The sequence below is a fragment of the Lynx rufus genome, unplaced genomic scaffold (assembly GCF_022079265.1).
Source record: "Lynx rufus isolate CCGP_SWC_20201006 ecotype Redwood Valley unplaced genomic scaffold, mLynRuf1.p SCAF_16, whole genome shotgun sequence".
NCBI lineage: Eukaryota > Metazoa > Chordata > Mammalia > Carnivora > Felidae > Lynx > Lynx rufus.
Window position 1 is genome coordinate 13,687,600 of NW_025814830.1, and position 23,105 is coordinate 13,710,704.

Consider the following 23,105-nt stretch of genomic DNA (forward strand, 5'->3'; position numbering starts at 1 on the left):
GCGCCCGCACGGCCGCGGCGCGCACGTCACCACGCCGCCCGGGCGGCAGCGGCAGCGGCGTGCGCAGCCTGGCCCCGGGTACCAGACGGCGCCTAGAGCTCGGTAGCGGCCAGCGCGAAAGCAGCCGCACTTGGCCGCAGGCACGCAGGCGGCGCCGCTTAGCAAGAAGCCCGTGTCGCACACGCAGCCCTCACAGCAGCGGCTCCCGCAGGCGCCGCGGCCAGAGCGGCTCTCGCTGCCCGCGCACGTGGCTGGGCAGCACGGGCCACACAGCTCATAGTGCGAGTGCGGCGGGCACCGTAACGCTGGGGAGACCCGTGGGGGTGCGAGGGCCAGAGCGAAATGAAAGAGATGGAGAGACGCGGGAAAGAAATAGCGGGGGACAGAGAAAGGGGTAGGCCGGGAGAGAGAAACGGACGGGAAGACAGAGACGGAGGGAGGATAGAGGGTGGGGGTGAGTGGAAGAGCAACATGGCGGGGAGAGAGGACGAGGAACGGAAAGTGGGAACACCAGGTAGAGGTAGTGAGGCGCAGAAAGGGAGACACAGAGAGACACAGAAGCACGGGAGAGACAGACAGAAAAAGAGACGGACACAAAAGACAGGAAGATCTCGTTAATTAAACTTCTGCCCCATCCAGGTCTAACTCTTCTTCAAGTCCCACCCTTCTTCACCTTGGCTCCACCCACCCAGGCCTGAACTTCTTCTTTGGTCCTCCCGCGTCCGTCCCTCGGTGTCCCAAATCCCAGCTCTTAGGAGCTTCACCCACTATGTATGCCAAGCCCCGCACACTCACGACAGAAGTCAGGCGTCCTCCACGGCCGCAGGTGCACATCCAGAGCCTGACAGGCGACAGTGAAGGCGGCCAGGGCTCGGCAGACGATGGGACGGGCTCCGTGGTGGCGGCACACGTCGTCCAGGCAGTTGTCCAGGAATGGGAGCGGGTCCAGCGCAGCGTAGCATGGCCCCAAGGGACCCTCGGCCCCCGCCAGCAGCCCGCAGTACGCGTCTCCAGTGAATCGAGTGCGCGTGGACACTGGACACTGGTTGTGGCAGAGGGGCCCGCAGACTGGGCCACAGCCTGGCACTTCTGCCACCTTCCAGATGTCGGGCAACGGCACCGTGGGGCTGCTCGGGCCTCTTTGGGCACAGAGTCCACACAGGTAGGGTCCGTAGGGCCTCGGCAGCGTTACACGTGCCAGGCTGTCCCAATCGTAGGTGAGTGAGAGGCCGAAGTCCGTGTCTACACAGAGCTGGCGGCCTTGGTAGTAGGCACGAAGGCAGTGGCCGTGAAAGAAGGGCAGCGACTCCAGAATTCCATCCACCTACAAGGGAGGGCATGCAGGTATCAGCGGGGGAAGGATGTAGTGGCTGTCGCAGAAGTTCTTGGAAATGCCAATGAAGGATCAGAGAAGGATCAAGGGGAACATCAGTTAACCAGGGTAGTCATTAGGAATCGCAAGGAGATTCAATGGAACATCAGTAGAGGCTAAATGAAGGGTGAATTAAAGGATCCCACGGATGGGTGAGTGTGTCAGTTCTAGAGATTAGATGATTAGAGTTAATGAGGGGGTGGAGTCAGAAGGTGAGTCAATGAGTTAATGTTACAGTCTCAGGAAGGCTTAAAGAGTGAGACTCAGTCAAAGACAGGCTCAATTGGGATATTGGAAAGCCCTGAGAATTCAGTGGAGGAATCCATATCAATAGGAAGCTCAATGGGAGAATTGGAATGGCTTGGGAACTCAATGGAAAAATCCACAGAGATGTAAATGGCATTAATGGGCCAGTCAGTGAATCACTAGGAAGGTCAACAAATAGCTCAGTACAGATCTATGGGGTGTGGGGTGAGGTCAAGAGGACAGTAAATAGGGTTAATGGGGCAAATCAATATAACTGTAGTAGGACCAGTGGGGGAGGGGCAATGAATGGGTTCGTGGGATTTTCAGTGGGAGAGAAATGGAGGGTCGGGCGCCTGGGTGGCTCAGTCAGTTAAGCGTCGGACTTCAGCTTTGGCTCAGATCATGATCTCATGGTTTGTGAGTTTGAGCCCTACCTCGGGCTCTGTGCAGACAGCTCAGAGCCCAGAGCTTGCTTTGGATTCTGTGTCTCCCCCTCTCTCTCTGCCCCTCGCCAGCTTGCACTCTCTCAAAAATAAATAAACATTAAAAGAAAGAAAAAAGAAAGAAAGAAAGGAAGAAAGAAAGAAAGAAAGAAAAAGAAAGAAAAAAAGAGGGCCAATGGGGAAGTCAAGGCTGAGTCTATGGGTTAAAGGGGAGTCAACTGAGGACTCAGTGGAAGGTTAATGGGAGAATAATAGGAGACTCGGGTAGAAGTCTCAAATAGAAAGTTTGTGGGAAGGGATCAACAGGCAAGTCAACGAATGGGCCACTAGGAAATTGGAGTAGACATCTCTGAGAACCAGTGAAGAGTTGATAAAGGGGGTATCAGCAGGAAAAGAGCGGTCTACAGGTTACCTGTGGGTAATGGGCATGGTGAGGGACAGTAGGTACGTATGGAGCCTTTGAAAACTCACCCGGATGTGGTTGAGATCTTCTGGACTCAGGTCCAGCCTCAGGCCACAGGCTAAGAGGGTCAGGGCCTTGGCCCAGCCACGTGGCCGCAGCAGTGGGGTCAAATCCAGGCTGAAGGGCTCAAGGTCGGCATGGGCTGTGTCACAGAGACCCGCCAGGCGATAGACACAGGAGCCAGGGAATTCGTAGTGAGCTCCTCCAAATGTGTGGAAGTAGAAGTCTCCAGAGGCAGTGCACACCAGTGGCTTCTCCAGGACAGTGGGACTGGGTGAGGACTGGGCTGACAGGCAGTGGTACCAGCCACCCGTGAAGGCCTTGCAGTGACCGTGGCACTTGTCAGGCCAACACTGGGGAAGTTTGCTCACCAGGGCCCCAAGGGTTGGGCAGTGGCAGTGCCAAGTACAGTTGTCTGTCCAGAAAGTACGGCCTTGGTGCAGGAAGCAGGAGCAGTGTGCAGGGGGCATGCACTGGCCGTCCTGCATCAGGTAGCCAGGCAGGCACTGGCAGGTAGGAGCACAGGGGTGGCTACAGTGCTCTGGGGCTGAGGGGTTGGCACACATGGCTGGACATGCAGACCCACAGGGAACAAAGCGGGAGTTTTCTGGGCACTGGGGACTGGGACTGGGGAGCAATGGTGGGGAAACCAGCGGTGGGGCCACAGAGCTAGGGGCAGGGGCCAAGGTGGCTGTGGGGGAGAGAGAAGATCAAGGACCTATGAGTCCCAGGAGTCTGGGTCACCAGTCCCCTCCTTCCCAGGATGCAGGAGTCATGCCCCAATCTCTGACCCCTGAGACTATAGCGCTGGGCACCTTGCAATCGACAGCCTAGGACTCCATCTGTGATGCCACAGACCTCCTCCGTAGGGCAGCTGAAGGGGACACAGGCCACACCTTCCCCTAGGTGGCAGGTACAGGAGGAGGAGCAATTCTTGATGAGGATAGTCTGGCCAGGCTGTGGAGGAAGGGAGAGACGGTGAAAGGTGAGGTGGTATTGAAGGGAAGGTGTAGCCAAAGGTTCTGAGATGAGAGGATCCAAATAAACCTCTAACAAGGGCCCAAGAGGATGCTCACAGGGAAGTACAGGCCATTGTGGAAGCAAGAACAGTGGTCCACAGGGACGCAGTCACCCTTGGCGGGGAAGAATCCATCATCGCACTCGCAGCCCTCAGCGCAGGGAGTGGGGAGCTGTACCACCTCCTGAACACCCGCACAGGCCGCGGGACAGGGGTTCACACACAGGCTGTAGTGGCTGTGTGGGGGGCACCGCATGGCTGTGGAGAGGTGGCTTGTCAGACTCAGGCAAGGCAGGGGCCTGCCCTCCGCTTCCCCGGCACCCTCAGATTGCATCGTTCCCGGAAGACCTCCCCTTAGATTAATCCTAACAGCAGTAACAACCGGCAGTGATTGAACAGTGTCTGCGCACTATGCAGTGTGCTAGCTACTTAAGTGCATATGACTAATGTGGCTTCCCTGCTCTTTGTCTTTTAGGGGGTCTTTCCCCGGCAATCCCAGCCCCTGTTGAAAGGGTTGACCATTACTTGAACCACCAAGTGATCCCACCTCCTATGCTGCTTGTTTGGGTCCATAAGGAACCTGTCAGTGGATTCTAGTGGTGGAGGTCTTTTCTTGGCCTCTCTGCCCTTCTGACAATAATAACCTCCGCTTGCTTTTTGGCAACTATCCATCCTTACTTTCAACATGTGGACTGAGGTGATTCCACATCCAGGTTCCAGGGTTGTGTACAGAACCCCAGGGTTGGCTAATCAGATTATTCTTCCCTCCTCTGGTTCACAATAATTGGACAGGCGAAGCCTTGGGTGGCGAGCCTGGGACTTTAAGCTGGGGTCACTGGGAAAAGGATGTTACATTTTTGCAAAGGCATTGAAGCTGGTAGAATTGTCAGCTTGAAGTTGCCAAAGCCTTGCGGCTACCACAAGAGGAGAATCTACTTGAGAATAAAGCTAACAGAGAGAGAATGGAAGGGAAGAAGAAGATGGACTGGGAGAAAAATGGACTTTTTAAATCTGCAGTTGAAAATTCTTTTTTTTTTTTTCAACGTTTATTTATTTTTGGGACAGAGAGAGACAGAGCATGAACAGGGGAGGGGCAGAGAGAGAGGGAGACACAGAATTGGAAACAGGCTCCAGGCTCTGAGCCATCAGCCCAGAGCCTGATGCGGGGCTCGAACTCACAGACTGCGAGATCGTGACCTGGCTGAAGTCGGAAGCACCCAGGCGCCCCTGAAAATTCTTAATCTAGCTAAGACTGAAGATAGAAACACCCTCAGTCTTTGCAGTTATATGTGCTCCAAATCATTTATTCTTTCTCCCCTCAGTTTGAGTTAGGATTCTGACATCGCTATTAAGAGTCCTGCTGGATATAGTGGCCACATTGTGTACCCATGACCGGCTGGTTGGGTCAGGGCTGGATAAATGACCCTGACAGACAGAGGTGAGGGTGGCTATTGGTCTGTAAGTTAAGAGCAAGCCAAACATTCCCTCCAAGAACTTTTGAACCTGGAGGCAGAAAGAGAGAGACACTGACACCAAAATGATAAATTGAGGTGGGGCCAAGAGTCCATGAGGATCATGGAGGATACACGTGGACATAGAAACGTGAAGTTGATGAGAACCTGTTAAGTGAACAAATATTCAGATGCCAGCTAAGTCATTTTCTAGGTGGGTGATCCTGAGCAAGTTCCTTAACCACCTATGCCTTGGTTTCCCTCATCCATAAAATGTACTTGCCTGATGGGGCTGTTGGGAGAATTGAGGGCTTAGCACCGAACGTGTATTCAGTAAGGTCAGCTGTTCTTTTCATGTTATTACTGGAACTATTTTTACATTATTGTTGGAGAGACACTATAGCATAGGGGTTGAGAGAGAGGATTCTGGAGTCAGGTGGAAAGGCCAGTTCTGCCCCCTACTGGCTGTGAGATCTGGGGGGATTCTCTGTGCCTCAGTGTCCTCAACTACAGGAGGCAGACGATTATCCCATCTCCTAGAACAGTTCTAAGATGGAGTGGGCTGACTTCAAGCACGCAATACAGGTTCTCAGATCTAGTCTTGCATCCGGGTCTCCTGGAGGGCTTGTTAAAACAGGTTGGTGGCTCCCACTCCAGAGTTTCTGATTAAGTCTGGGGCAGGGCAAGACTTTGCATTGTAAACAAGCCCTGAGTATTGCATTGTAAACAAGCCCTGTAAACAAGCTGATGCTGCTGGTCCAGGGACTAGGATTTTAACGCAGCGCCTGATATTGAATGAGTGCTCTGTAAACGTTACCTAAGGGATAAAATCAAATCTGTTTTCCCAACCACAGTGTGCATGGGACTCTGTCCTGTTTGGTGCTGTGTCCTTAAAATAGGCCGACACATAGTAGGTCCTCAACTAACACCTGCGTTATGACTGAAGACCAGACCAGTCTCCCGCTTTGGGACCCCACCCCGCGGGGACGGCTCGTAAAGCCCTCTGGCAGGGGACATACGGCAAAGGCTGGGAGCCCTCCAGGGCCGCATATCCGCACCAGCCGTCTGGCAGGCAGCCACGTAGGCTTGCAGGCAGGCACAGAGCACTTTGTGGTTCCCGCGGGCGCGGCCCACGTCGGCCACGCAGGCCTGGTAGAAGGGCTCCGGCGGCAGGAATGCGTGGCAGGGTGCCAGGGGGCCGCTGGGCTCGCGCAGGAGGTCGCAAGCGCCACGCCACGCTGCACCCGCGTCCTCGGTGGCCGGGAGGCAGCCCGAACCCGGGCAGGGACGCGGCGCGGCGCAGGGCCCGGGCCTTGGCAGCTGCAGGTCATCCGTCGCGTTGCCGTTGAAGTTGCCGCAGAGGCCGCGTGTGAGGCCGCGGTAGGCCGCAGGCAGCTCCACGCTCAGGTGGCAGCAGAGCCCGAAAAGCAGGCGCGGGCCTCCACGCACCGCGAGCACCACAGATGCGCCGCGCGCGAAGGCGCGCACCCTGCCCCCGCTCAGCGCTAAAGGCAGGCAGCGCCGCACGCCGTCCACCTGCGGGCAGGGGTGGGGCAGCCTAGAGTCAGGGGGGAGGTCCGGGTCCGGAAGAACTGGGAGAAGACTAGTGGGGAGGAGTAGTGCGGACAGTGGGTGCGCCAGAACAGGGGAAGAGTGGGCAGGGACTGCTGGAGTGTGAAGAAGGACATGGGGTGAAGGAGAGGGGTCAAGGGGCAGGGCGTTCAAGGCAGTGCTTGAGTGTGGGTATAGTGGGAAGGTGTGGGGGAACCTGCAGAGGGGAAGGAGAGTGAGGGGAGGGAGAGTGGTGAAGTGGGCCTGGAGTGCAGGGACAGAGGGGAAATTCCTTACTCAGGGACCGAAGAGAGATCTGAGGGCATCTATGGACCTGGGGGTTGGGGCAGTAGAGCTGGGGAAGAAGAGGGAGGGGATGTGGGGACAGGAGGAGGAGGAGAGAGGAACAGGGACCACTTTGGAGAGAAAAAGAGCGGGAAAGCTGGAGAGGAAGGGCAGTGGTGAGGTAGGGGCACCAGAGAGGGGGTTTGGGCAGCCTGGAGCAGGGATCAGGGAAGGCTAGGTGGGCGTTGGTAAGAGGTAATGGCAGACGTGGAGCCTGAGAGGGCGCATGGAGATCCAGGTGGAGGAGGAAAAAAGGCAGAGAGGAGAGATGAAGACTGTGGGGTGGGAGAGAGGGACAGGTGGGGTGTAGGTACGGGTGGTAGACAGAGAAAGAGGCGAGGGAAGATGGAGAGACAGCCTGAGCAGCATGGAACAGGGATGTGCAGACCCAGCTACTGAGAGAGGGATTGAAAGGGGAAGGGGCAGAGAGAGGGAGGAAGCAGAGAAGGGAGACGGAGGAGATTATCGGAAATGAGGTTGTTGGAGAGAGGAGAAAATCCGGAAGGCGATACTCAGAGATCCCACCGGGCAGAACAGAGACTGCCAGGCAGCTGAAAGGAGGCGGGTGACAGGGCGGGGGCTCACCGTGATGTATCCCCAGTCCTCGCAGTCTAGGCCGAAGCGGTGGCCATGCGCGCGGAGCAGCACGCGGCAGAGTTTGGGCATCTGTGGACCTGTCTCCAGCACCACCTCGAAGGGCGTCCCACCCCGAAGTCGACCCGTGCCCGTGCCTACCAATGAATAGGTGCAGGCGCCCGGGAGGTGGAAGGTGGTGCCGTCGAAGGTGCGATAATAGAGTCCGTCTGTGGCAAAGCAGAGGCCTGGGCCGCCCCGGGCTGCGCGGCAGGGTTTGCAGGCCACCCGGCCGCCAGGGTGACAGCGGCAGCAGCGACCGGTCGCGGTGGGAGGGGGCGGCAGCGGGGCGCCGGGTTCCAAGTAGCGGCCGGCGCTCAGGCAGCCGCACTGAGCAGTGGGCACACAGATAGCGCCACTCAGCACAAAGCCCGCGTCGCATACGCAGCCCTCACGGCAGTGCCCAGCGCGATCGCAGCCGGGTGGTGGCTCCAGCCCCGCGCAAGTGACAGAACAAGCCGGAGCGCACAGCGTGTAGTGCGAGTGTGCGGGGCACAGCGGGCCTGCGGAACCAGTAGGAATGGAAGGTTACTTTGCGGCCTGTGGCTGTTGGGACTCTCACTCCCTAACTCTGGGGCTAGGATGGGGTATCTGGGGCCCTGCCGGGGCAAAGCTCTACCTGGGCAGAGCTGCAGGTACCTTCAGATAGCTAAGGATGTGGTGGTTAACCATGCCTCTGATGAGGCATAGCTAATCTGTAGGGCTTGGAATGGATAAGAGCTTAGGGGCTGGACCATGAACAGGTCTGAGTCCCTGAGAGGTAAGAGCTGAAGGGTTGGACCATAATCAGGGCTGAGAAGAGGGAAGGATAAGAGCTGGGGGGCTGGACTTAAATCAGAATACACCTGCCACTTTAGCATGGGCAAAGGTTGAGGGTCTGGTGGGGAGTGGAGGGATGGCTGAAGGCTGGTGCAGTGGGAAGTACAGGGTCTCAGGGATACATTGTGCAGGGAGGAGCTGGCACTCTGGGATGAGCAACAGCCAAGGAGCCGCATCTCAGTCAAGAGTGGGGCCAGGTTCCCCAGATGAGCAAAGATAGAGAGAGACGCTAGACTGAATCCCTAGGCACTCACTGCACAGGCTTGAATTCCGCCATTGGAAGACTTGGCCACCCAGCAGCTGGCAAGTTTCACAGTAGAGGCTGAGCATGGGGCAGGGTCCAGTGCCCAGGCATACATCCACCATGCAATCTTGGACATAGGGGCTTGGTGCCAGCATCTCATGGCACAGCTGGAAGGGCCCCAGAGGGTCCAAAAGGATGTCACAAGGGTGGGCAAAGTGGGTTGGGCTGCTGGTGGTTGGCAGAGTGACACAAGATGGTGGCAGTGGCGGCATCTTGTCAGCAGCATCCAGGCACCCAGTCGAGGAATCCACCAAATATCTATGGCCAAAGGCCCAGGCCATTGCATCCTCAGGCAGCTTGGTGCCCAGCACGGTTCCAGGCACCTGGAGGTCATTCATGGGGTCCCCATTATAGTCAGCGCACAGCCCCACCACATGGCCCTTATATGCTGCTGGAAGATCCAGTACTACGCGGATCCCAGGGGCATAGGTCACACGCAGGCCAAAGGGACAGCTGACCACAGTGTCCCAGCCATGGCGAAAGATGAGTGTATTGTTGCTCAGAGCCTGGAATGGTAGATTCTGCCAGTCACCATTCACCTGTGCAAAGAGGATATGTCAAGGTGGGGCTCTAGGGACCCCGTATCATTACCAAGGATGCCAGTGTCCCTAGGTAAGGGTATAAGAGCAGGGCCCCCAGAAGGTCTTTTTGAAGGACTGTCTACAATGACCACCCCCAACCCAACAAATAAAAGCTTGGGGTGCTGTCCACAATACTGATACTTTTTCCAACAAATACTTGGATGGTGAGAACTGTGGATTCTGGGGTTTGGGGCTATAGTATTCCTGGATCAGATTTGGGGAGATGAAAGCCACAGCTTCTGGAAGTGACACATGTGCAGTGTCTGGCACATGTCTGGTCAATAAATATTTGTTGAGCTAATGCATGGATGAGTGAATGAGGCTCATAGGTCAAGTTAGGCTGTAGAGTCCTAGGGATGCTGGGATTTCTAGGTATGGCAGGGGCTTCAGGATACTATGCAAATGGTTCAGGGAAGGGAGGTCTGTCCATAGCATATATAAATGTTGAGGCTGCTGTGCATGGTCTAACCATATTTGCCCACAGCATCTGGGGCTGGGGGTATAAGAATTTGGGATGAGGGTTTGTAAGCTTTTGGAGTTGGGGATTTGGAATTCCTGGATTGGGTTTAGGGGGTGCCCGGGACTGGGGCTAGAGTTGGGTCTAAAGTTCAGTTAACACATGTAACTTAGAATAGTGCCTGGAACACAGTAGGTATTCAGTAAGTGACTGTTAAATGAATGAATGAGTGAACGAATGAATGAATGAATGAATGAATGAATGAATGAATAAATAAATGGGATTCTTGGGTCAGGACTGGAGTTTCAAGATCCCAGAATCAGGACTGAAAGCTCTGATGTATGACTGGGGCTCACAATGAAGGTTCCAGAATTCTTGAGTCAAGGCTAGGAGTTTTTGTTCCAAGACAATCCAGGCCAGGAGTATTTGTCTCAAACACTTAGGTTGAACTATATGAAATAGCCGCATTTGTAGGAAAAAACACCAAATATTGGCAGCTTCGTGTCCAATTTTCATAACTACATGTGCAGGACAGTGACGTGTGGTAGTTAAGTGTCCTTTGACTTCGGAGCCATGTCGCCTGGGCTCAAATCTTGGCTTCTGGTTTGTTTAACTGTCTCACTTTGGCAATTTGTTTAACTTCTCTGTAAAATGAGAGAAATAATAATATGCACTGGAAAGAATTGTTGTAAGGATCAAGTAAGGATTTGTAATTGTGCCTGGCACGTGTTGGGGTAGGTCGTGTTCCTTGGGAAGGCAGAGAGGTCTTAGGTTCTGGGATTAAGGTCCCTTGGGGCCACCCATAAAGCTGTAGTCAGGGCTAGGCCCCTGGTCCCAAGAAAAGCATAAAACCTGGTCCTCACTCACATGCATTCAGGGGCCAGGCAAATAACTAAATGAGTAAAGTGGAGAGGGTGGGATGTGCTGGGGACTGTGACAAACTAGAGAGAAAGTATGTGCCCCTCGCTAGAGAGGGAAGTCCCAAACATACGTGGCCATGAGAATAGGTGACTAGTTGCCAGGGCTTCTAGTTTCTCAAGAGATACCATAAGTCCAGCCTTCTTTATTTAAAAATGGTAATTCAGTAAGAAATTTAAAATATGGCCAAGGCAAACTGCAGAGAGAAAGTTACTGACAGCCTCTGGGTTCTGTCCTCTGTGGTCGGTGAATACTCACCCCCACAGCCCCACAGCTCCTCTCCCAGTGTCCCTATCTTTATTTGTCTTTCCTACCTTGATGAGAAAATTTGTCATGTTGAAGTGGTGTCAGAGTCATTGGGAACTTGGAATTACATTTCACAAATGAGTAGTTGAGGTCATGTATTTTTTTGATGATTTAGAGACAGCATAAGAGACCCTGGAGCCCCAAATACCAAGGTTTAAATACTAACTCTCGTATTTATAAGCTGTGTGACCTTGGGCCCATGGCCTCACCTCTCTGGGGCAGTTTCTTCATCTGGAAAATGGTAATGCCTATTGTATCTACCTTAAAAGGACTCTTGTGCATTATGTGTTATTTCATTGGCACCTAGCGCGTGTGCCTCCCGAGTGGCCTTTTCCACAGCACCAAAACTTCTTTTCCTGGGGAAATTATGGAGGACTGGGAAAGGGGGTTCTGGACTGATGGTTTGCTCCTAAAGTGTTAAGGCTTGAGTTCTAATTTGGGGGTTAGTTTTGGGGGGGTTAAAGTTAGGTGACTGGGTCAGAGATCATGGGGCAAGAGGGAGGAGGTGCAAGATACTGGATTTAAGGTCCAATGTCACAGGACAAAAACTCAAGGTATGACCCTAGGGTGAGGTTAGGGGGATCTTGGGATCAGGTTTGGGAGTCTTGAGATGAGGACTCTGGGTCAGAGGACATAAGGTGAATGTGTGGGCAGGGCTGGGGTTTTCTCACCAGGACACGACCGGGTTCCTTGGGGTCCAGCCTCAGATGGAATCCAGACACGTGTACTTCAAGGCTATTCGGGACGCCATCAGGACTGGTGCCCAGGAGCACACGGAAGTCAGTGAGCTCCTGTGGCGCTGAAGAACTGAGGCCGCTCAGCAGGTACACGCAAGAGCCAGGGAAGCGAAAACGGCGCCCATCAAAGGTGATGTAGTGGCCTCTGCCAGCCACCACGCATGTGGCCATGCTCGAGGGCACACACGTGCGCAGGTTGTGTGACAGAACGCAGCGCTCATGCGGCCTGCACCCCGTCTCAGTGCAGATCACGCTCCCTCCTAAGGCTGGGCAGAGGCAGCGGCGGCGAGTGCAGCCCACACCCTCCCATAAAGCCTCGCCTGGAGCCAGCAGATGTCCCTGGTGCACGCAGCCACAGCCACCAGGCCCTGGGTGCCGGAGGACACAGGCTGGGCCGCTGCGAACATAGCCAGGATTGCAGGTGCACGTCTCCCCGCAGGGCAGCGGGCAGGATGCTCCCAAGGGCCCCAAGCATGTCTCTGGGCAGGAGGAGCCACATAACTCATAATGGCTGTTTTGGGGGCACTCGATAGCTGGGGGGAGAAGGGGAGAAAGATGGAGGGGGAAGGAGTGTTTACATCAGGACCTCCCAGTCTGGTTCCAGAGACCTAAGTATTTAGCCATCCCTAGAATGGAGATGTTCCTGCCTTCATTTTCCAAGAGTCGTGCCCAGGATCCTGGGGGTCCTCATCCCCTAGAATGGAGGCTTTCCAGCAATCTCCATCTCACAGAGTAAAGAAGTTTCTATCATCAGAAACCAGAAGTCCTCTTTCAGAACCTTAAAATCTGGCCCTGGGACACAGAACTCTCACCCCAGACCCTGGAGTCCTCCTTACCTAGAGGACTTTTCCATACACCAAATCCAGGAATCTTGCCTTTTAGAATTAACTAATTCTGGGTCCCAGGGCCTGGAAGCCTTCACCCTCAGGACCCAAAGAATCCTGACCCCAAGACCTAGGGGTTCCAGCCCCCAGAAACAAGAAATCCCACCACTGGGTGGAGGAGTCTCCATCCCCAGACCCAAGGAACCCTGCCTCCTGAGCCCCTGCGGTCCCATCCCAGGGACCCTGCAGCCTTGTCCTAGGAATCTACTCCGGCCAGCATCAGGGAGTGCCACCCCTAAGTCCCAGAATCCCCTTCCCTAGTAGCCCATAGCCTTTTGCATCTAAGGGTCACTCACGGCAGCCAGTCTGGGATCTCCAGGAGTTGATGCTGACACCTAGGCGCTGACACGCATGTGCGTAGACCTGGAGCATCAAGCAAAGAGTAGGTCGGTTGTTGGAGAAGGGGCAGATCCAAGCACTGCAGCTGATCTCGAAGGGTGCAGGCCTCAGCACATGGTGGCAATGGCTAAAGGGCCCGTTCAGAGCTGTCAGGATGGCACAGGGCTCCGGGGTCTTCGGTGGGGATGATGGCTTGGTGCAGGGAGCAGCCCAGAGGGAGTGGCACGGGTCATCAGGCAGCTGCAGGGTCCAAGTGCGCAAGAAGGCGCGCAGGTCTGGACCGCCCACATCATCGATTGGGTCACTGTTGAAGTTGCCGCACAAGCCCACCACGTGTGCACGGTAGCCGTCGGTTACTTGCAGAGACAGGGCGTGCTGCCAGTCGTACACTAGGCGCAGTGCGGGTGGCTCTTGCTCCAGACCTGCCTCTGCCCATAGTTCTGAGCTACGGAAATACAACCGCAGCCTCCCGTGGAGCAGCGTCACTGGCAGCCTAAGCCGCTGCTGGTTCACCTGCAGGGGTGACCCAAGAGCAGGAATCACCAGAGAAAGGGTACATTCCTAAGCATTTAAGGTGGGGTGAGGGATGAAAGCTGAGGGGGTTGGGTGTTGGGATACCGAGGGAGTGGGGGTCTGGGAGCTGTAAGGAGGAAATGAGTTAACATATGAAAAGAACTTGGAACAGAGTCCACCTCATGGTTAAGTGTTATATGAGGAGGATTTGCTATGTTTGATGTCCCCTAACCCTGGCATCTGGAACCTCCAAATTCTGTGAGCTTTGGACATATCCTAGGACCACATGCAGCCACTGGCATGTCTGCAATTTCTCCTCAGGGAACGTTTGGAGGCATTGTCCTTAGGCTTTGTTCTGGCTGGAATGTCACTCGATGCACTAACCAGGAGTCTTGTTTCCAAGACCTCGTGCAAAACTCAGAAGCCTTCCTTTCAGGAATCTTGATAAGTAATTCCACTTCAGTTAATAGGAGAGCCTTCATCCAGGACCCCAGTGTCTTTCCCCCAATTACCAAGAGCCTTCACCGCGAGCTTCCAGGTCATGTGGATTGGACTTCCATTTTTTGTGTCAGTTCACCAAGAAGGTTACCAACCCACCTTTTACTCTCATTCACTGCCTCCACCCTGGTCCAACCATCATCTACCTGGACAATTTCAGCAACCTCCTCACTGGTCTCTCAGTGCATCCTGAACAAGCCCCATAGTCTGGTCTCCACAAGGAAGCCACAGGGATCCTGTTAACACCCAAGTGGTATTTCATCCCTCCTCTGCACACAACCTTCCCTTGGCTTCCACCTTACACAGAATAAAAGACAAAGTTGTTGCAATCTGCCCCCCATGGTCTCTCGCTCTCCTCTGTACCACAATCCCTCCCTCTGCTTCAGCCTGGACTTCTTGCTGCTCCTCTAACGTGCCTGTCAGATTCTCACCTTAGGCATTTGCTGTTCCCTCTGCCTAGAATTCTCTCAGATACACACATGGCTCTCTCCCTCACCTCTTTTAAGACTTGGCTCAAGTTTCATCTTCTCAGGGAGGCCCTCCTACTTAAGACTATACTCTCAGACATCCTGATGCCACTTTTCTGCTCCATGTTTTCCTCCTTAGCATGTACCACCTGCTAAAATACTACATAATTAACTTATATTTATTACTGGTATCTCTCTGCTAGAATATAAGTACCATGAGAACAAGGATTTTTGTCTGTCTTGGTCACTGATATGTCGTCAGTGCCTTAAACAAGGTCTGGTACATAATAATAAAACATTCCAGGGTGCCAGGGTGACTCAGTCCATTAAGTGTCTAATTCTTGATTTTGGCTCAGGTTGTGATCTCATGTTTCATGATGAGCCCTGTGTTGGGCTCTGCGCTGACAACACAGAGACTGCTTAGGATTCTCTCTCTCTGCCCCTCCCCTGCATGTGATCTCTCTCTCTCTCTCTCTCTCTCTCTCTCTCTCTCAAAATAAATAAATAAACATTAAAAAAATTCCTTAGTTGATGAAGAAACTCAGGAGTGTCAGGTACTTGGGAGATGGGGGCTTATTTGATGACAGTGTAAATCTGAGGTCCTGAGAATTTGAAGGTACTGGATACCTGGGTTGGGGTGCTGGATTCTGGAGAGCCATAAGAGCACTTGGGGAACTCCTGACTCCTGAGTGACAGGGTGGGCTCCCAAGTGGCATGTGGAGGGGAGTATAGAGCATCATGGCTCATGCATCAGGTCCTAGCATCATATACTTCTGAGCTTTCCATACCTATTTTTTTAACGTTTTTAAAAAAGATTTATTTATTTACTTATTTATTTTTGAAAGAGAGAGAGAAAGCATGGGTGGAGGAGGGACAGAGAGAGAGAGGGAGAGAGCCTCCCAAACAGCAGGCTCCACACTATCAGTACAGAGCCTGATGTGGGGCTCGAACCCACAAACTGTGAGATCATGACCTGAGCCAAAGTCAGACACTCGACAAACCAACCGACCGAGCCATCCAGGCGCCCCACATTAGCCTATTTGATCCATACCACAGTCTGATGACTTAGGTCTTTGTATCATCCTGATTTCACAGATGAAGAAACTAAGGCTCAGAGCGGTTAAATAACTTGCCTAAGGTCATACAGATAACAGGTGGTCAACCTGGGATTTGAACTCAGGCCATCAGGTTTCTAGATCACATTCTTTCTAACATGGTACTGAGGAGTGACTCAGTATGTCCATAACCTCATAGGTTTGCTCTCTCTAGCAATCCTGATTAAATGTAGTCTAGTCTCCACAACCTTCCAATCAGAACAATGCCTTCAAACCTTTCCCGAGGAGAAACTGTGGACGTGCCAGTGTCCATACCTGCATGTGGTCCTAGGATATGACCAAAGCCCAGGGGATTTAGAGGTTCCAGTTGTCAGTGTCAGGAGACAATAAACATAGCAAACCCACCTCATATGACACTTACCATGAGGTAGACTCTGTTCCAAGTGCCTTTCATATGTTAACTTATTCCTGCTTCATAGGAACCTGTTAAGGTAGGGCTAGAGATCCATTAGCCCTTATCCACAATCCCCAAATGCAAAAGCGGCCTGAAGACTGAAAGATGTTTCGTGTGTTTGATGTTAAAATGTAATTGGTACGAAAAGCTCACCTGAACTCATGACATGGCCACTTATGGTCTTAATTTATCCCAGTTAGTGTGAATATTCGGATATTTCACTGCAGAGATACTAATGTTTGTAATTATGTGACATCCATTGGGATTATCATATAACATATGGCATTTGCACGGTATGACCATTTGAAATTTCAAAATCTGAAATGCACCTGGCCCCAAGCCTTTTGGATAAGGGACTGTGGACCTATATAATTGCCTCCACTGTAGAGTTGACAAAAATGAGGGACAGACAAGGATACAGTTTCCCAGGATCCCACACATAATTATTCTTACCCGGACAAAGCCGAACTCATGTTTGACAGCAGTGATGGTGATGCCAAAAGCGCGCATTGTGACAAAGCGCACGGGCTGCCTCCCTCCAGAGCAGGCGATCCACAGCTGGAAGGCAGGGAGGCCACTGGGTAGGGCCTGAGGGCAATGGCTCAGGATGTAGGTACATCCCCCAGGCACAGGGAAGGAGTAGCCATCAAAAGTGTAGATGTATGGTAGCCCGGAAGCCCAGCAGGTACCCCCTGGGATGCCCCCCTGCCTCTTACTAGAGACACCCACTGTCTCTGATTTGGCCTGAGACGCCATTTTGGACCCAGACACAGTTTCAAGTTCCTGTTTTGCCATAGTCACAGCCTCTAAGCCTGGTTCAGTCCCTGCCACCACCTTGAGCCCCAACTTGGCCACTGAGACAGTTTCTGACCTAGACCCAGACACTATCTTGGGTTTGGACTCTGGTTCAGCTATGGGCATTGGCAGGGGGAAAGGTACAGGTGCCGATAAAGCCACAGTCAGGGTTTCGGGAATTGGTTCTTTTACAGACAGAAGTCCAGGTTCTGGTTCAACCAAAGCTATAGATTCAGGCTGAGGTTCATTCAAAGCCTCTTGTGCAAACCCTGGATAAGCCATGGTCACTGCTACAAGTCCTGGTTCTGCTTCAGGTGTGCTTTCTGATCCTGGTTTGGCCACTGCCATGGTTTTAGAGCTGGAGATGGACGCTGTTTCGAGGTCCTTCAGAGATATTGTCTTGGAACTGAACACGATGTCAGACCCAAATGTGGTCTTCGTGCTGGCCACACACTCAGGTTTGTGCTTTACAAGATGACATGTGGTCCCATCGGAGCATGCGTGGTCCTTACAGGATCCTGGGAACCGGAGTGGCATCATCAGGGAAGACTCTATGAGGGGATAGGATTCTGTGGGAAGGTTCAGATCTTCTTCACTCAGAATATCTGGGGATGAGATGATATGAAATGATGCAACAGAACTGGATCCTGGCATTTAGCCTCATCCCTTTCCTGCCTCTATGCTCTAGGCCTCCAGGGTTCCTGGAATTGGAGACTCAACATTCATAAGCTATCAGGGTTCCAAATCTAAAATGAAGTGGGCCTATATCAGCAGAAAGAGAAGGGTGGGGCGGAAGGACAATACAGAAATGGCCAACACAACGTGGGTACAGAACAGAGCTGTGATGAGCTGGAGAGCACACACTCCCTCTAAAGACACCACATTAATTATTTAAAAGTCTATGTGCCAGTAAATCTAAACATATCTGTGGGTCGATTTTGGCCAGTGAGGACTTCCAGCCTGCCACGTCTAGCAGCCTTAAGAATTGTGTGTGTGTACAGCGAAGGAAACAATCAGCAAAACTAAAAGGCAACCGACAGAATGGGAGAAGATATTTGCAAATGACATATCAGATAAAGGGTTAGTATCCAGAATCTATAAAGAACTTATCAAACTGAACACCCAAAACACAAATAACCCAGTGAAGAAATGGGCAAAAGACATGAATAGACACTTCTCCAAAGAAGACATCCAGATGGCCAACCGACACATGAAAAAATGCTCAACATCACTCGTTATCAGGAAAATACAAATCAAAATCACAATGAGCTATCACCTCACACCTGTCAGAATGGCTCACATTAACAACTCAGGCAACAACAGATGTTGGGGAGGATGTGGAGAAAAGAGGATCTCTTTTGCACAGCCGGTGGGAATACAAACTGGTGCAGCCACTCTGGAAAACAGTATGGAAGTTTCTCAAAAAGTTAGAAATAGAGGCATGCCTGGGTGTCTCAGTTGGTTAAGCATCTGACTTCAGCTCAGGTCATGATCTCACAGTTCATGGGTTTGAGCCCCACATCAGGCTCTGTGCTGACAGCTCAGAGCCTGGAGCCTGCTTTGGTTTCTGTGTCCCCCCCCTCTCTCTACCCCTCCCTTGCTTATGCTCTGTCTCTCTCTCAAATATAAACATTAAAAAAATAAGTCATTAAAAAATTAAAAATAGAACTAACCCTACAACCCAGCAATTGTACTACTAGGTATTTATCCAAGGGATACAGGTATGCTGTTTCAAAGTATGGAAAGAGCCCAAATGTCCATTGATGGATGAATGGATAAAGAAGATGTGGTGTATATATACACAATGGAGTATTGCTCGGCAATCAAAAAGAATGAAATCTTGCCATTTGCAACCATGTGGATGGAACTAGAGAGTATTATGCTAAGCGAAGTTAGTCAGTCAGAGAAAGACAAATATATGACTTCACTCATATGAAGACTTCAAGATACAAAACAGATGAACGTAAGGGAAGGGAAGCAAAAATAATACAGAAACAGGGAGGGGAACAAAACATAAGAAACTCTTAAATACAGAGAACAAACAGAGGGTTACTGGAGGGGTTGTGGGAGGGGGGAATGGGCTAAATGGGTAATGGGCATTAAGGAATTTACTCCTGAAATCATTGTTGCAGTATATGCTAACTGACTTGGATGTAAATTAAAAAAATAAATTAAATAAAAAATTTAAAAACCTATTCATTTAAACAACAACAACAAAAGAATTGTGTGTGTGTGTGTGTGTGTGTGTGTGCGCGTGCGCGTGTGCATATGTGCTCTGTGAGGATATAGTCACTCCATCACCCTATTTCCCAGGAAGGGAGTTATTTTTTCATAGCTATTGATGCATGAAGCTAGATATATACAAAATGAACTTTTAAGAAATAACTTTGTTCTGAGGGGTTTGCATATTTCCCATTCAAATGGAATACAGAGTTTTGGAATGGATTAGAATATGGACTAAAGTAACAGCTCCCTAGGGTAGGAATATTTCTACGTTGTACACTGTTGCATCTCCAGCGCCTAGAACAGGTCTAGCCTAAAGTAAATCTAAAAAAAATGTGGAAAATTAATAATAGCAAACATTTATGCATGCCAGGCACTCTTCTATTGACTCATTAAAAAATAATTTTTTTTAACACTTACTCATTTTTGACAGGGACAGAGCATGAGCGGGGAGGGGCAGAGAGAGAGGGAGACACAGAATCCGAAACAGGCCCCAGGCTCTGAGCTGTCAGCACAGAGCCCATCGTGGGGCTGGAACTGTGAGATCATGACCCGAGCCGTGAGGTCATGACCTGAGCCAAAGTAGATCGCTCAACTGACTGAGCCACCCAGGCACCCCAATTAACTCATTTTTTTTAATGCCACAACAACCTTATGAAGGTGTTGGTATTATTATCCACAGTTAATAGAGGAGAAAGTTGAGGTTCAGAGAGGTGACCTGACTTGCCCAAGATCACACAGCTTGTAGTAGGATTTGAATCCAGACCTTTTGGCTCCAAAATCCAACTCTGGGCCAATTTTAATAAGTGATTTGAAGTCCACATTTTCATTTCTAAGAAACTCCAGTCTCTCTGACTATCCTCTCTCTTTTCTCTCACCTCCCTGGTCCCCCACTGTTTTTCCAGACTGGGAGAGATTCATCAGACTGTATACTTAAATTCATCAGACTGTATACTTAAAATTGTACAATTAATTGTGTATCTTAGAACCTACTTAAAATAAAGAAGCATTGAACTCAAGGAACTAATGGGTGGCAGAGGAAAAGAATAAGTAAGTATATGGAAAGTGATATGACTTGTGAAAGAAATCAGGGAACGGCTAGAGTTTGTAAGGGATGAGAAATTACGATTTTAAATTGAGCAATTTGAGCTCAATAAGAAGGTGGCATTTGAGCAAAGACCTGAAGGAGGTGAGGGAACTATCATAAAGACATCATGGGGACAGTGTAGAGGCCCTGGAGGAGGGAGAAGAAAGTAAGGTGGCTAGTATGGCTGGAATGGAGTGAGGGAAGGGCAAGAGTGAGAAGAGATGAGATCAGAAAGGTAATGTATGGGACCACATAAAACACTGTAAAGACTTTGCTTTTGCTGGGTATAATAATAATTGCGTGGAAAGATTCTGAGTAGAGGAGGGAGTGATTTGCATTTAAAACCTGCCTCTCTGGCTGCTATGTCAGCAATTGAAGGTAGTGTTATGATTTTCTCCGCCCCTGATATCCTGGAATCCCACCGTCTGCTCACCTTCCGATTGTCTTGGGCGCGAGCGCTGCTCACTCACGCTTGGCTGCCGCGAGGCTTGGGTCCCGAAGCCAGCGCCCGGGGCGGTGCCGAAGCTAAGCACGCCCACGGGCGTCCCGCGAGTCTCCAGGAAGTGCACTACTCCTTGCCCAGGCCCATATGCCACCTCAGTCCAGGCGAAACCCTGAGTGGGGGCCTGGCTTTGACCAGAATGCTGCCCGTGAGGCGGCTCGGGGCCGCCGGGGATGAGGCGCCAGTGCAGGTTGGGCAGCGGCTGCCGATCTAGGAGCACCAGGGTGGGCTCACGCGCCACGAGCACCGCCACGTTGGAAAAGCCCGGCTGCGCGGTGAGCGCGAAGCTGCGGCTGAACGCGTCCACCGGGGGCAAGAGAGCGAAAAAGGGATTGTATGCGACGCCCCCGCGGGCCGCAGCCGCAGCCAGGAAAAGCACCTGCAGGCGGGCGGAGGAGCGCAGCACCAGGGGGCGCACTGGGTCCACCGCGAAGTGCAGCACGGCTCCAAGGCCCAGAGCCCGCGCCCCTTTGGCACCGCCCCCCCAGAAGTTCAGGCTGCCCAAACTGTCAGCAGCCACGTACACATGATCTCTGGGTCCCGGAGCCGCGGGCGCGAACGGGGGCACGGCGTAGACGCGGCCCCAGTAATCCTGGGGCAGCAGTTGTTCGGACACGTGGCCACAGGCCTTATCTCTCGCTTGCAGGCAACTGTGGCCAGCCAGCAGCGCGACGGGATGAGTGGCCACGACGCGGGTGCCTGACAGGTCACCTGCGCTCTGCACCTGCAGCGCCTGGAAGGGCTCAAGATGTACGAGGAGGGGCCGGCTGGCAGCATGCTCGACGCCATCCAGCAGGATGGGCACGGGAGGCGTGAGGCGCAGGCGCGTGGGCCTAGCGCCGGCTACCACCGCAAACTCCTTGTGCCGGTCGTGGGGCTGCAGCGACGGCGTCACCACCACGTAGCGAGTACCCAGCAGGCGGCGCGGAAGCGCTAGTGCCGTGTCTAGGGATGCGCGTCCACGTGCGTTCACCACTGTCACTCCCACCGGCCGCGACGCTGCTAAGCGCACCGCTCCGCCCGCTTCCCGCCGCGAGCCCTGCAGTTCCACGGCGCCGGGCAGCCGCACCAATGCAGTGATGCCTGGCAGCAGGCTCAGCGCGCGCCGAAAGGGCGGTCCCCCCACCGGATACGCCCTCACTTGCACAGCCGTCGGGGGCCCCTTCGGGGGTGGCGACACGTACAGCCGGAAGTTGGGCTTGTCGGCGCCCCCATTCTCCAAGAAAGCCGTGATGAAGTAACGGCCCTGGAAATCCACAACTGCAGCCGTTGGGCCTGAGAGTAAAGGAGGGAGTCAGCACAATCTGTTGGATTTGGCCGCCAAATACATCAGGTTCTAATCCTGACTGCCACTCACTAGCCATGTCAACTTGGGCAAGGTACCTGACCTCTTTGGGCCTTAGTTTCTTCATTGTAAAAGGAGGTCTTGGCAGAGCTATGAAAATATTAGATGAGATAATATATTTAAAGGCCATGGAACAATATCCGGTAAATATTAACTTAAAGTAATGTTGCTTCCTTTGAACCATCTGTCGCAGAAAGGCCTGCTCAGCCCCCTTCCCACAACTGGTTCGGCCAATTCCCTGCCACAGAGTCTACCGAAATAGTCCCTGGTTTCAGCTGGCCAGGGCCCACGAAGCTCCACCGTGGTCAATTTTCTGTTAACAGAACCATGTCAGGCAGCCCCAAACCCCAGCCAGCACAGCCAGTCCCCTGCTGCAGATCCAGACCAGCTCACCAGTTTTCTGCATCCCTCATGGATCACTTACCCCACAGGAAACCCAGGGCACCAAGGCACAGAAGGGCAGGTGTGAGGGCATCCATGGCCGGGGTGGGGGATGGACAGATATGGGTCAGTCGGTTCAGTCTCTCCTGCCAGTCTGCCTCCAAACCCTTGCACTGCAGCAGCAGAAGAGGGTACAAGGGGAATCCCAGAGACGGGCTCAGGCTTCAGAGCCCAGGAAAAAAAGGCAAGGCTGGAGGTCTCACCTGCAGGAGCTGGACTGAGGCCACAGTGTGGGGACATTTATAGTCCCAGATGTGTGGGCCTGGCCCTCAGCATCCTCCCTGGGTCAACACCCGGATGTCCCCATCAGTACTGGCTCCGTTCTGACTTGGTGCCATCGATTGTAATGAGGTCTAATTATGTGGGTGGGAGCAGGGAGAAGGGGCAGATGGAGGAATAGAGGGGGAGGGACAGAGAAAAAAGGGGAGGGACAGATATGGGGAGGTGAATTAGGAAATCAAAGTGGGCAGAGCAAGAATACCATGGCTTCCAAGAAAAGAGGGACAGGACTCCTGAGCCTGCCAAGGACAGAGAGGCTTCAGGCTTGAACTTTTGGGGTCCTGGGAAGGAGGGGGCAGGAGGCTGGACTCCTAGATTCTGAGGAAGAAGGGGAATAGACACTGGACTTCTGTGTCTGAGGGAGGAGGGGACCGGGGACCTGAACTCCTAGGTGGCAGAAGTGGCAGAGAAAGTGACAGAGGCAAGAGAGGACACCGTGTGCTGGATATAGAGGTCTGGAGGATAGGGGGTGGAGCTCCCCAAGGGAAGACAATGGCTTCCACGTGACTCCCCTCCTTCCAGAACGTCCTGAGCTGGAGGACAATGCAGTTGCACCCTCCATGGAGGATCCAGGAGGAC

The 23,105-nt window shown here is 52.6% G+C and overlaps 1 protein-coding gene across 1 annotated transcript; it reads right to left on the reverse strand.

The window, feature by feature from the left end:
- Window positions 1–733: 733 nt before the first annotated feature.
- On the reverse strand, window positions 734–22,285 carry LOC124511757 (IgGFc-binding protein-like). Its single transcript, XM_047079125.1, has 12 exons — window positions 22,231–22,285; window positions 20,393–21,736; window positions 16,308–17,254; window positions 12,825–13,380; window positions 11,579–12,177; window positions 8,596–9,184; window positions 7,475–8,025; window positions 6,052–6,529; window positions 3,601–3,800; window positions 3,316–3,481; window positions 2,533–3,215; window positions 734–1,324 (listed from the first exon to the last, which is right to left on the reverse strand). Exons 1-12 carry the CDS (start codon window positions 22,283–22,285, stop codon window positions 761–763), a joined length of 6,732 nt encoding a protein of 2,243 aa, XP_046935081.1. The 3' UTR covers window positions 734–760.
- Window positions 22,286–23,105: the final 820 nt, after the last annotated feature.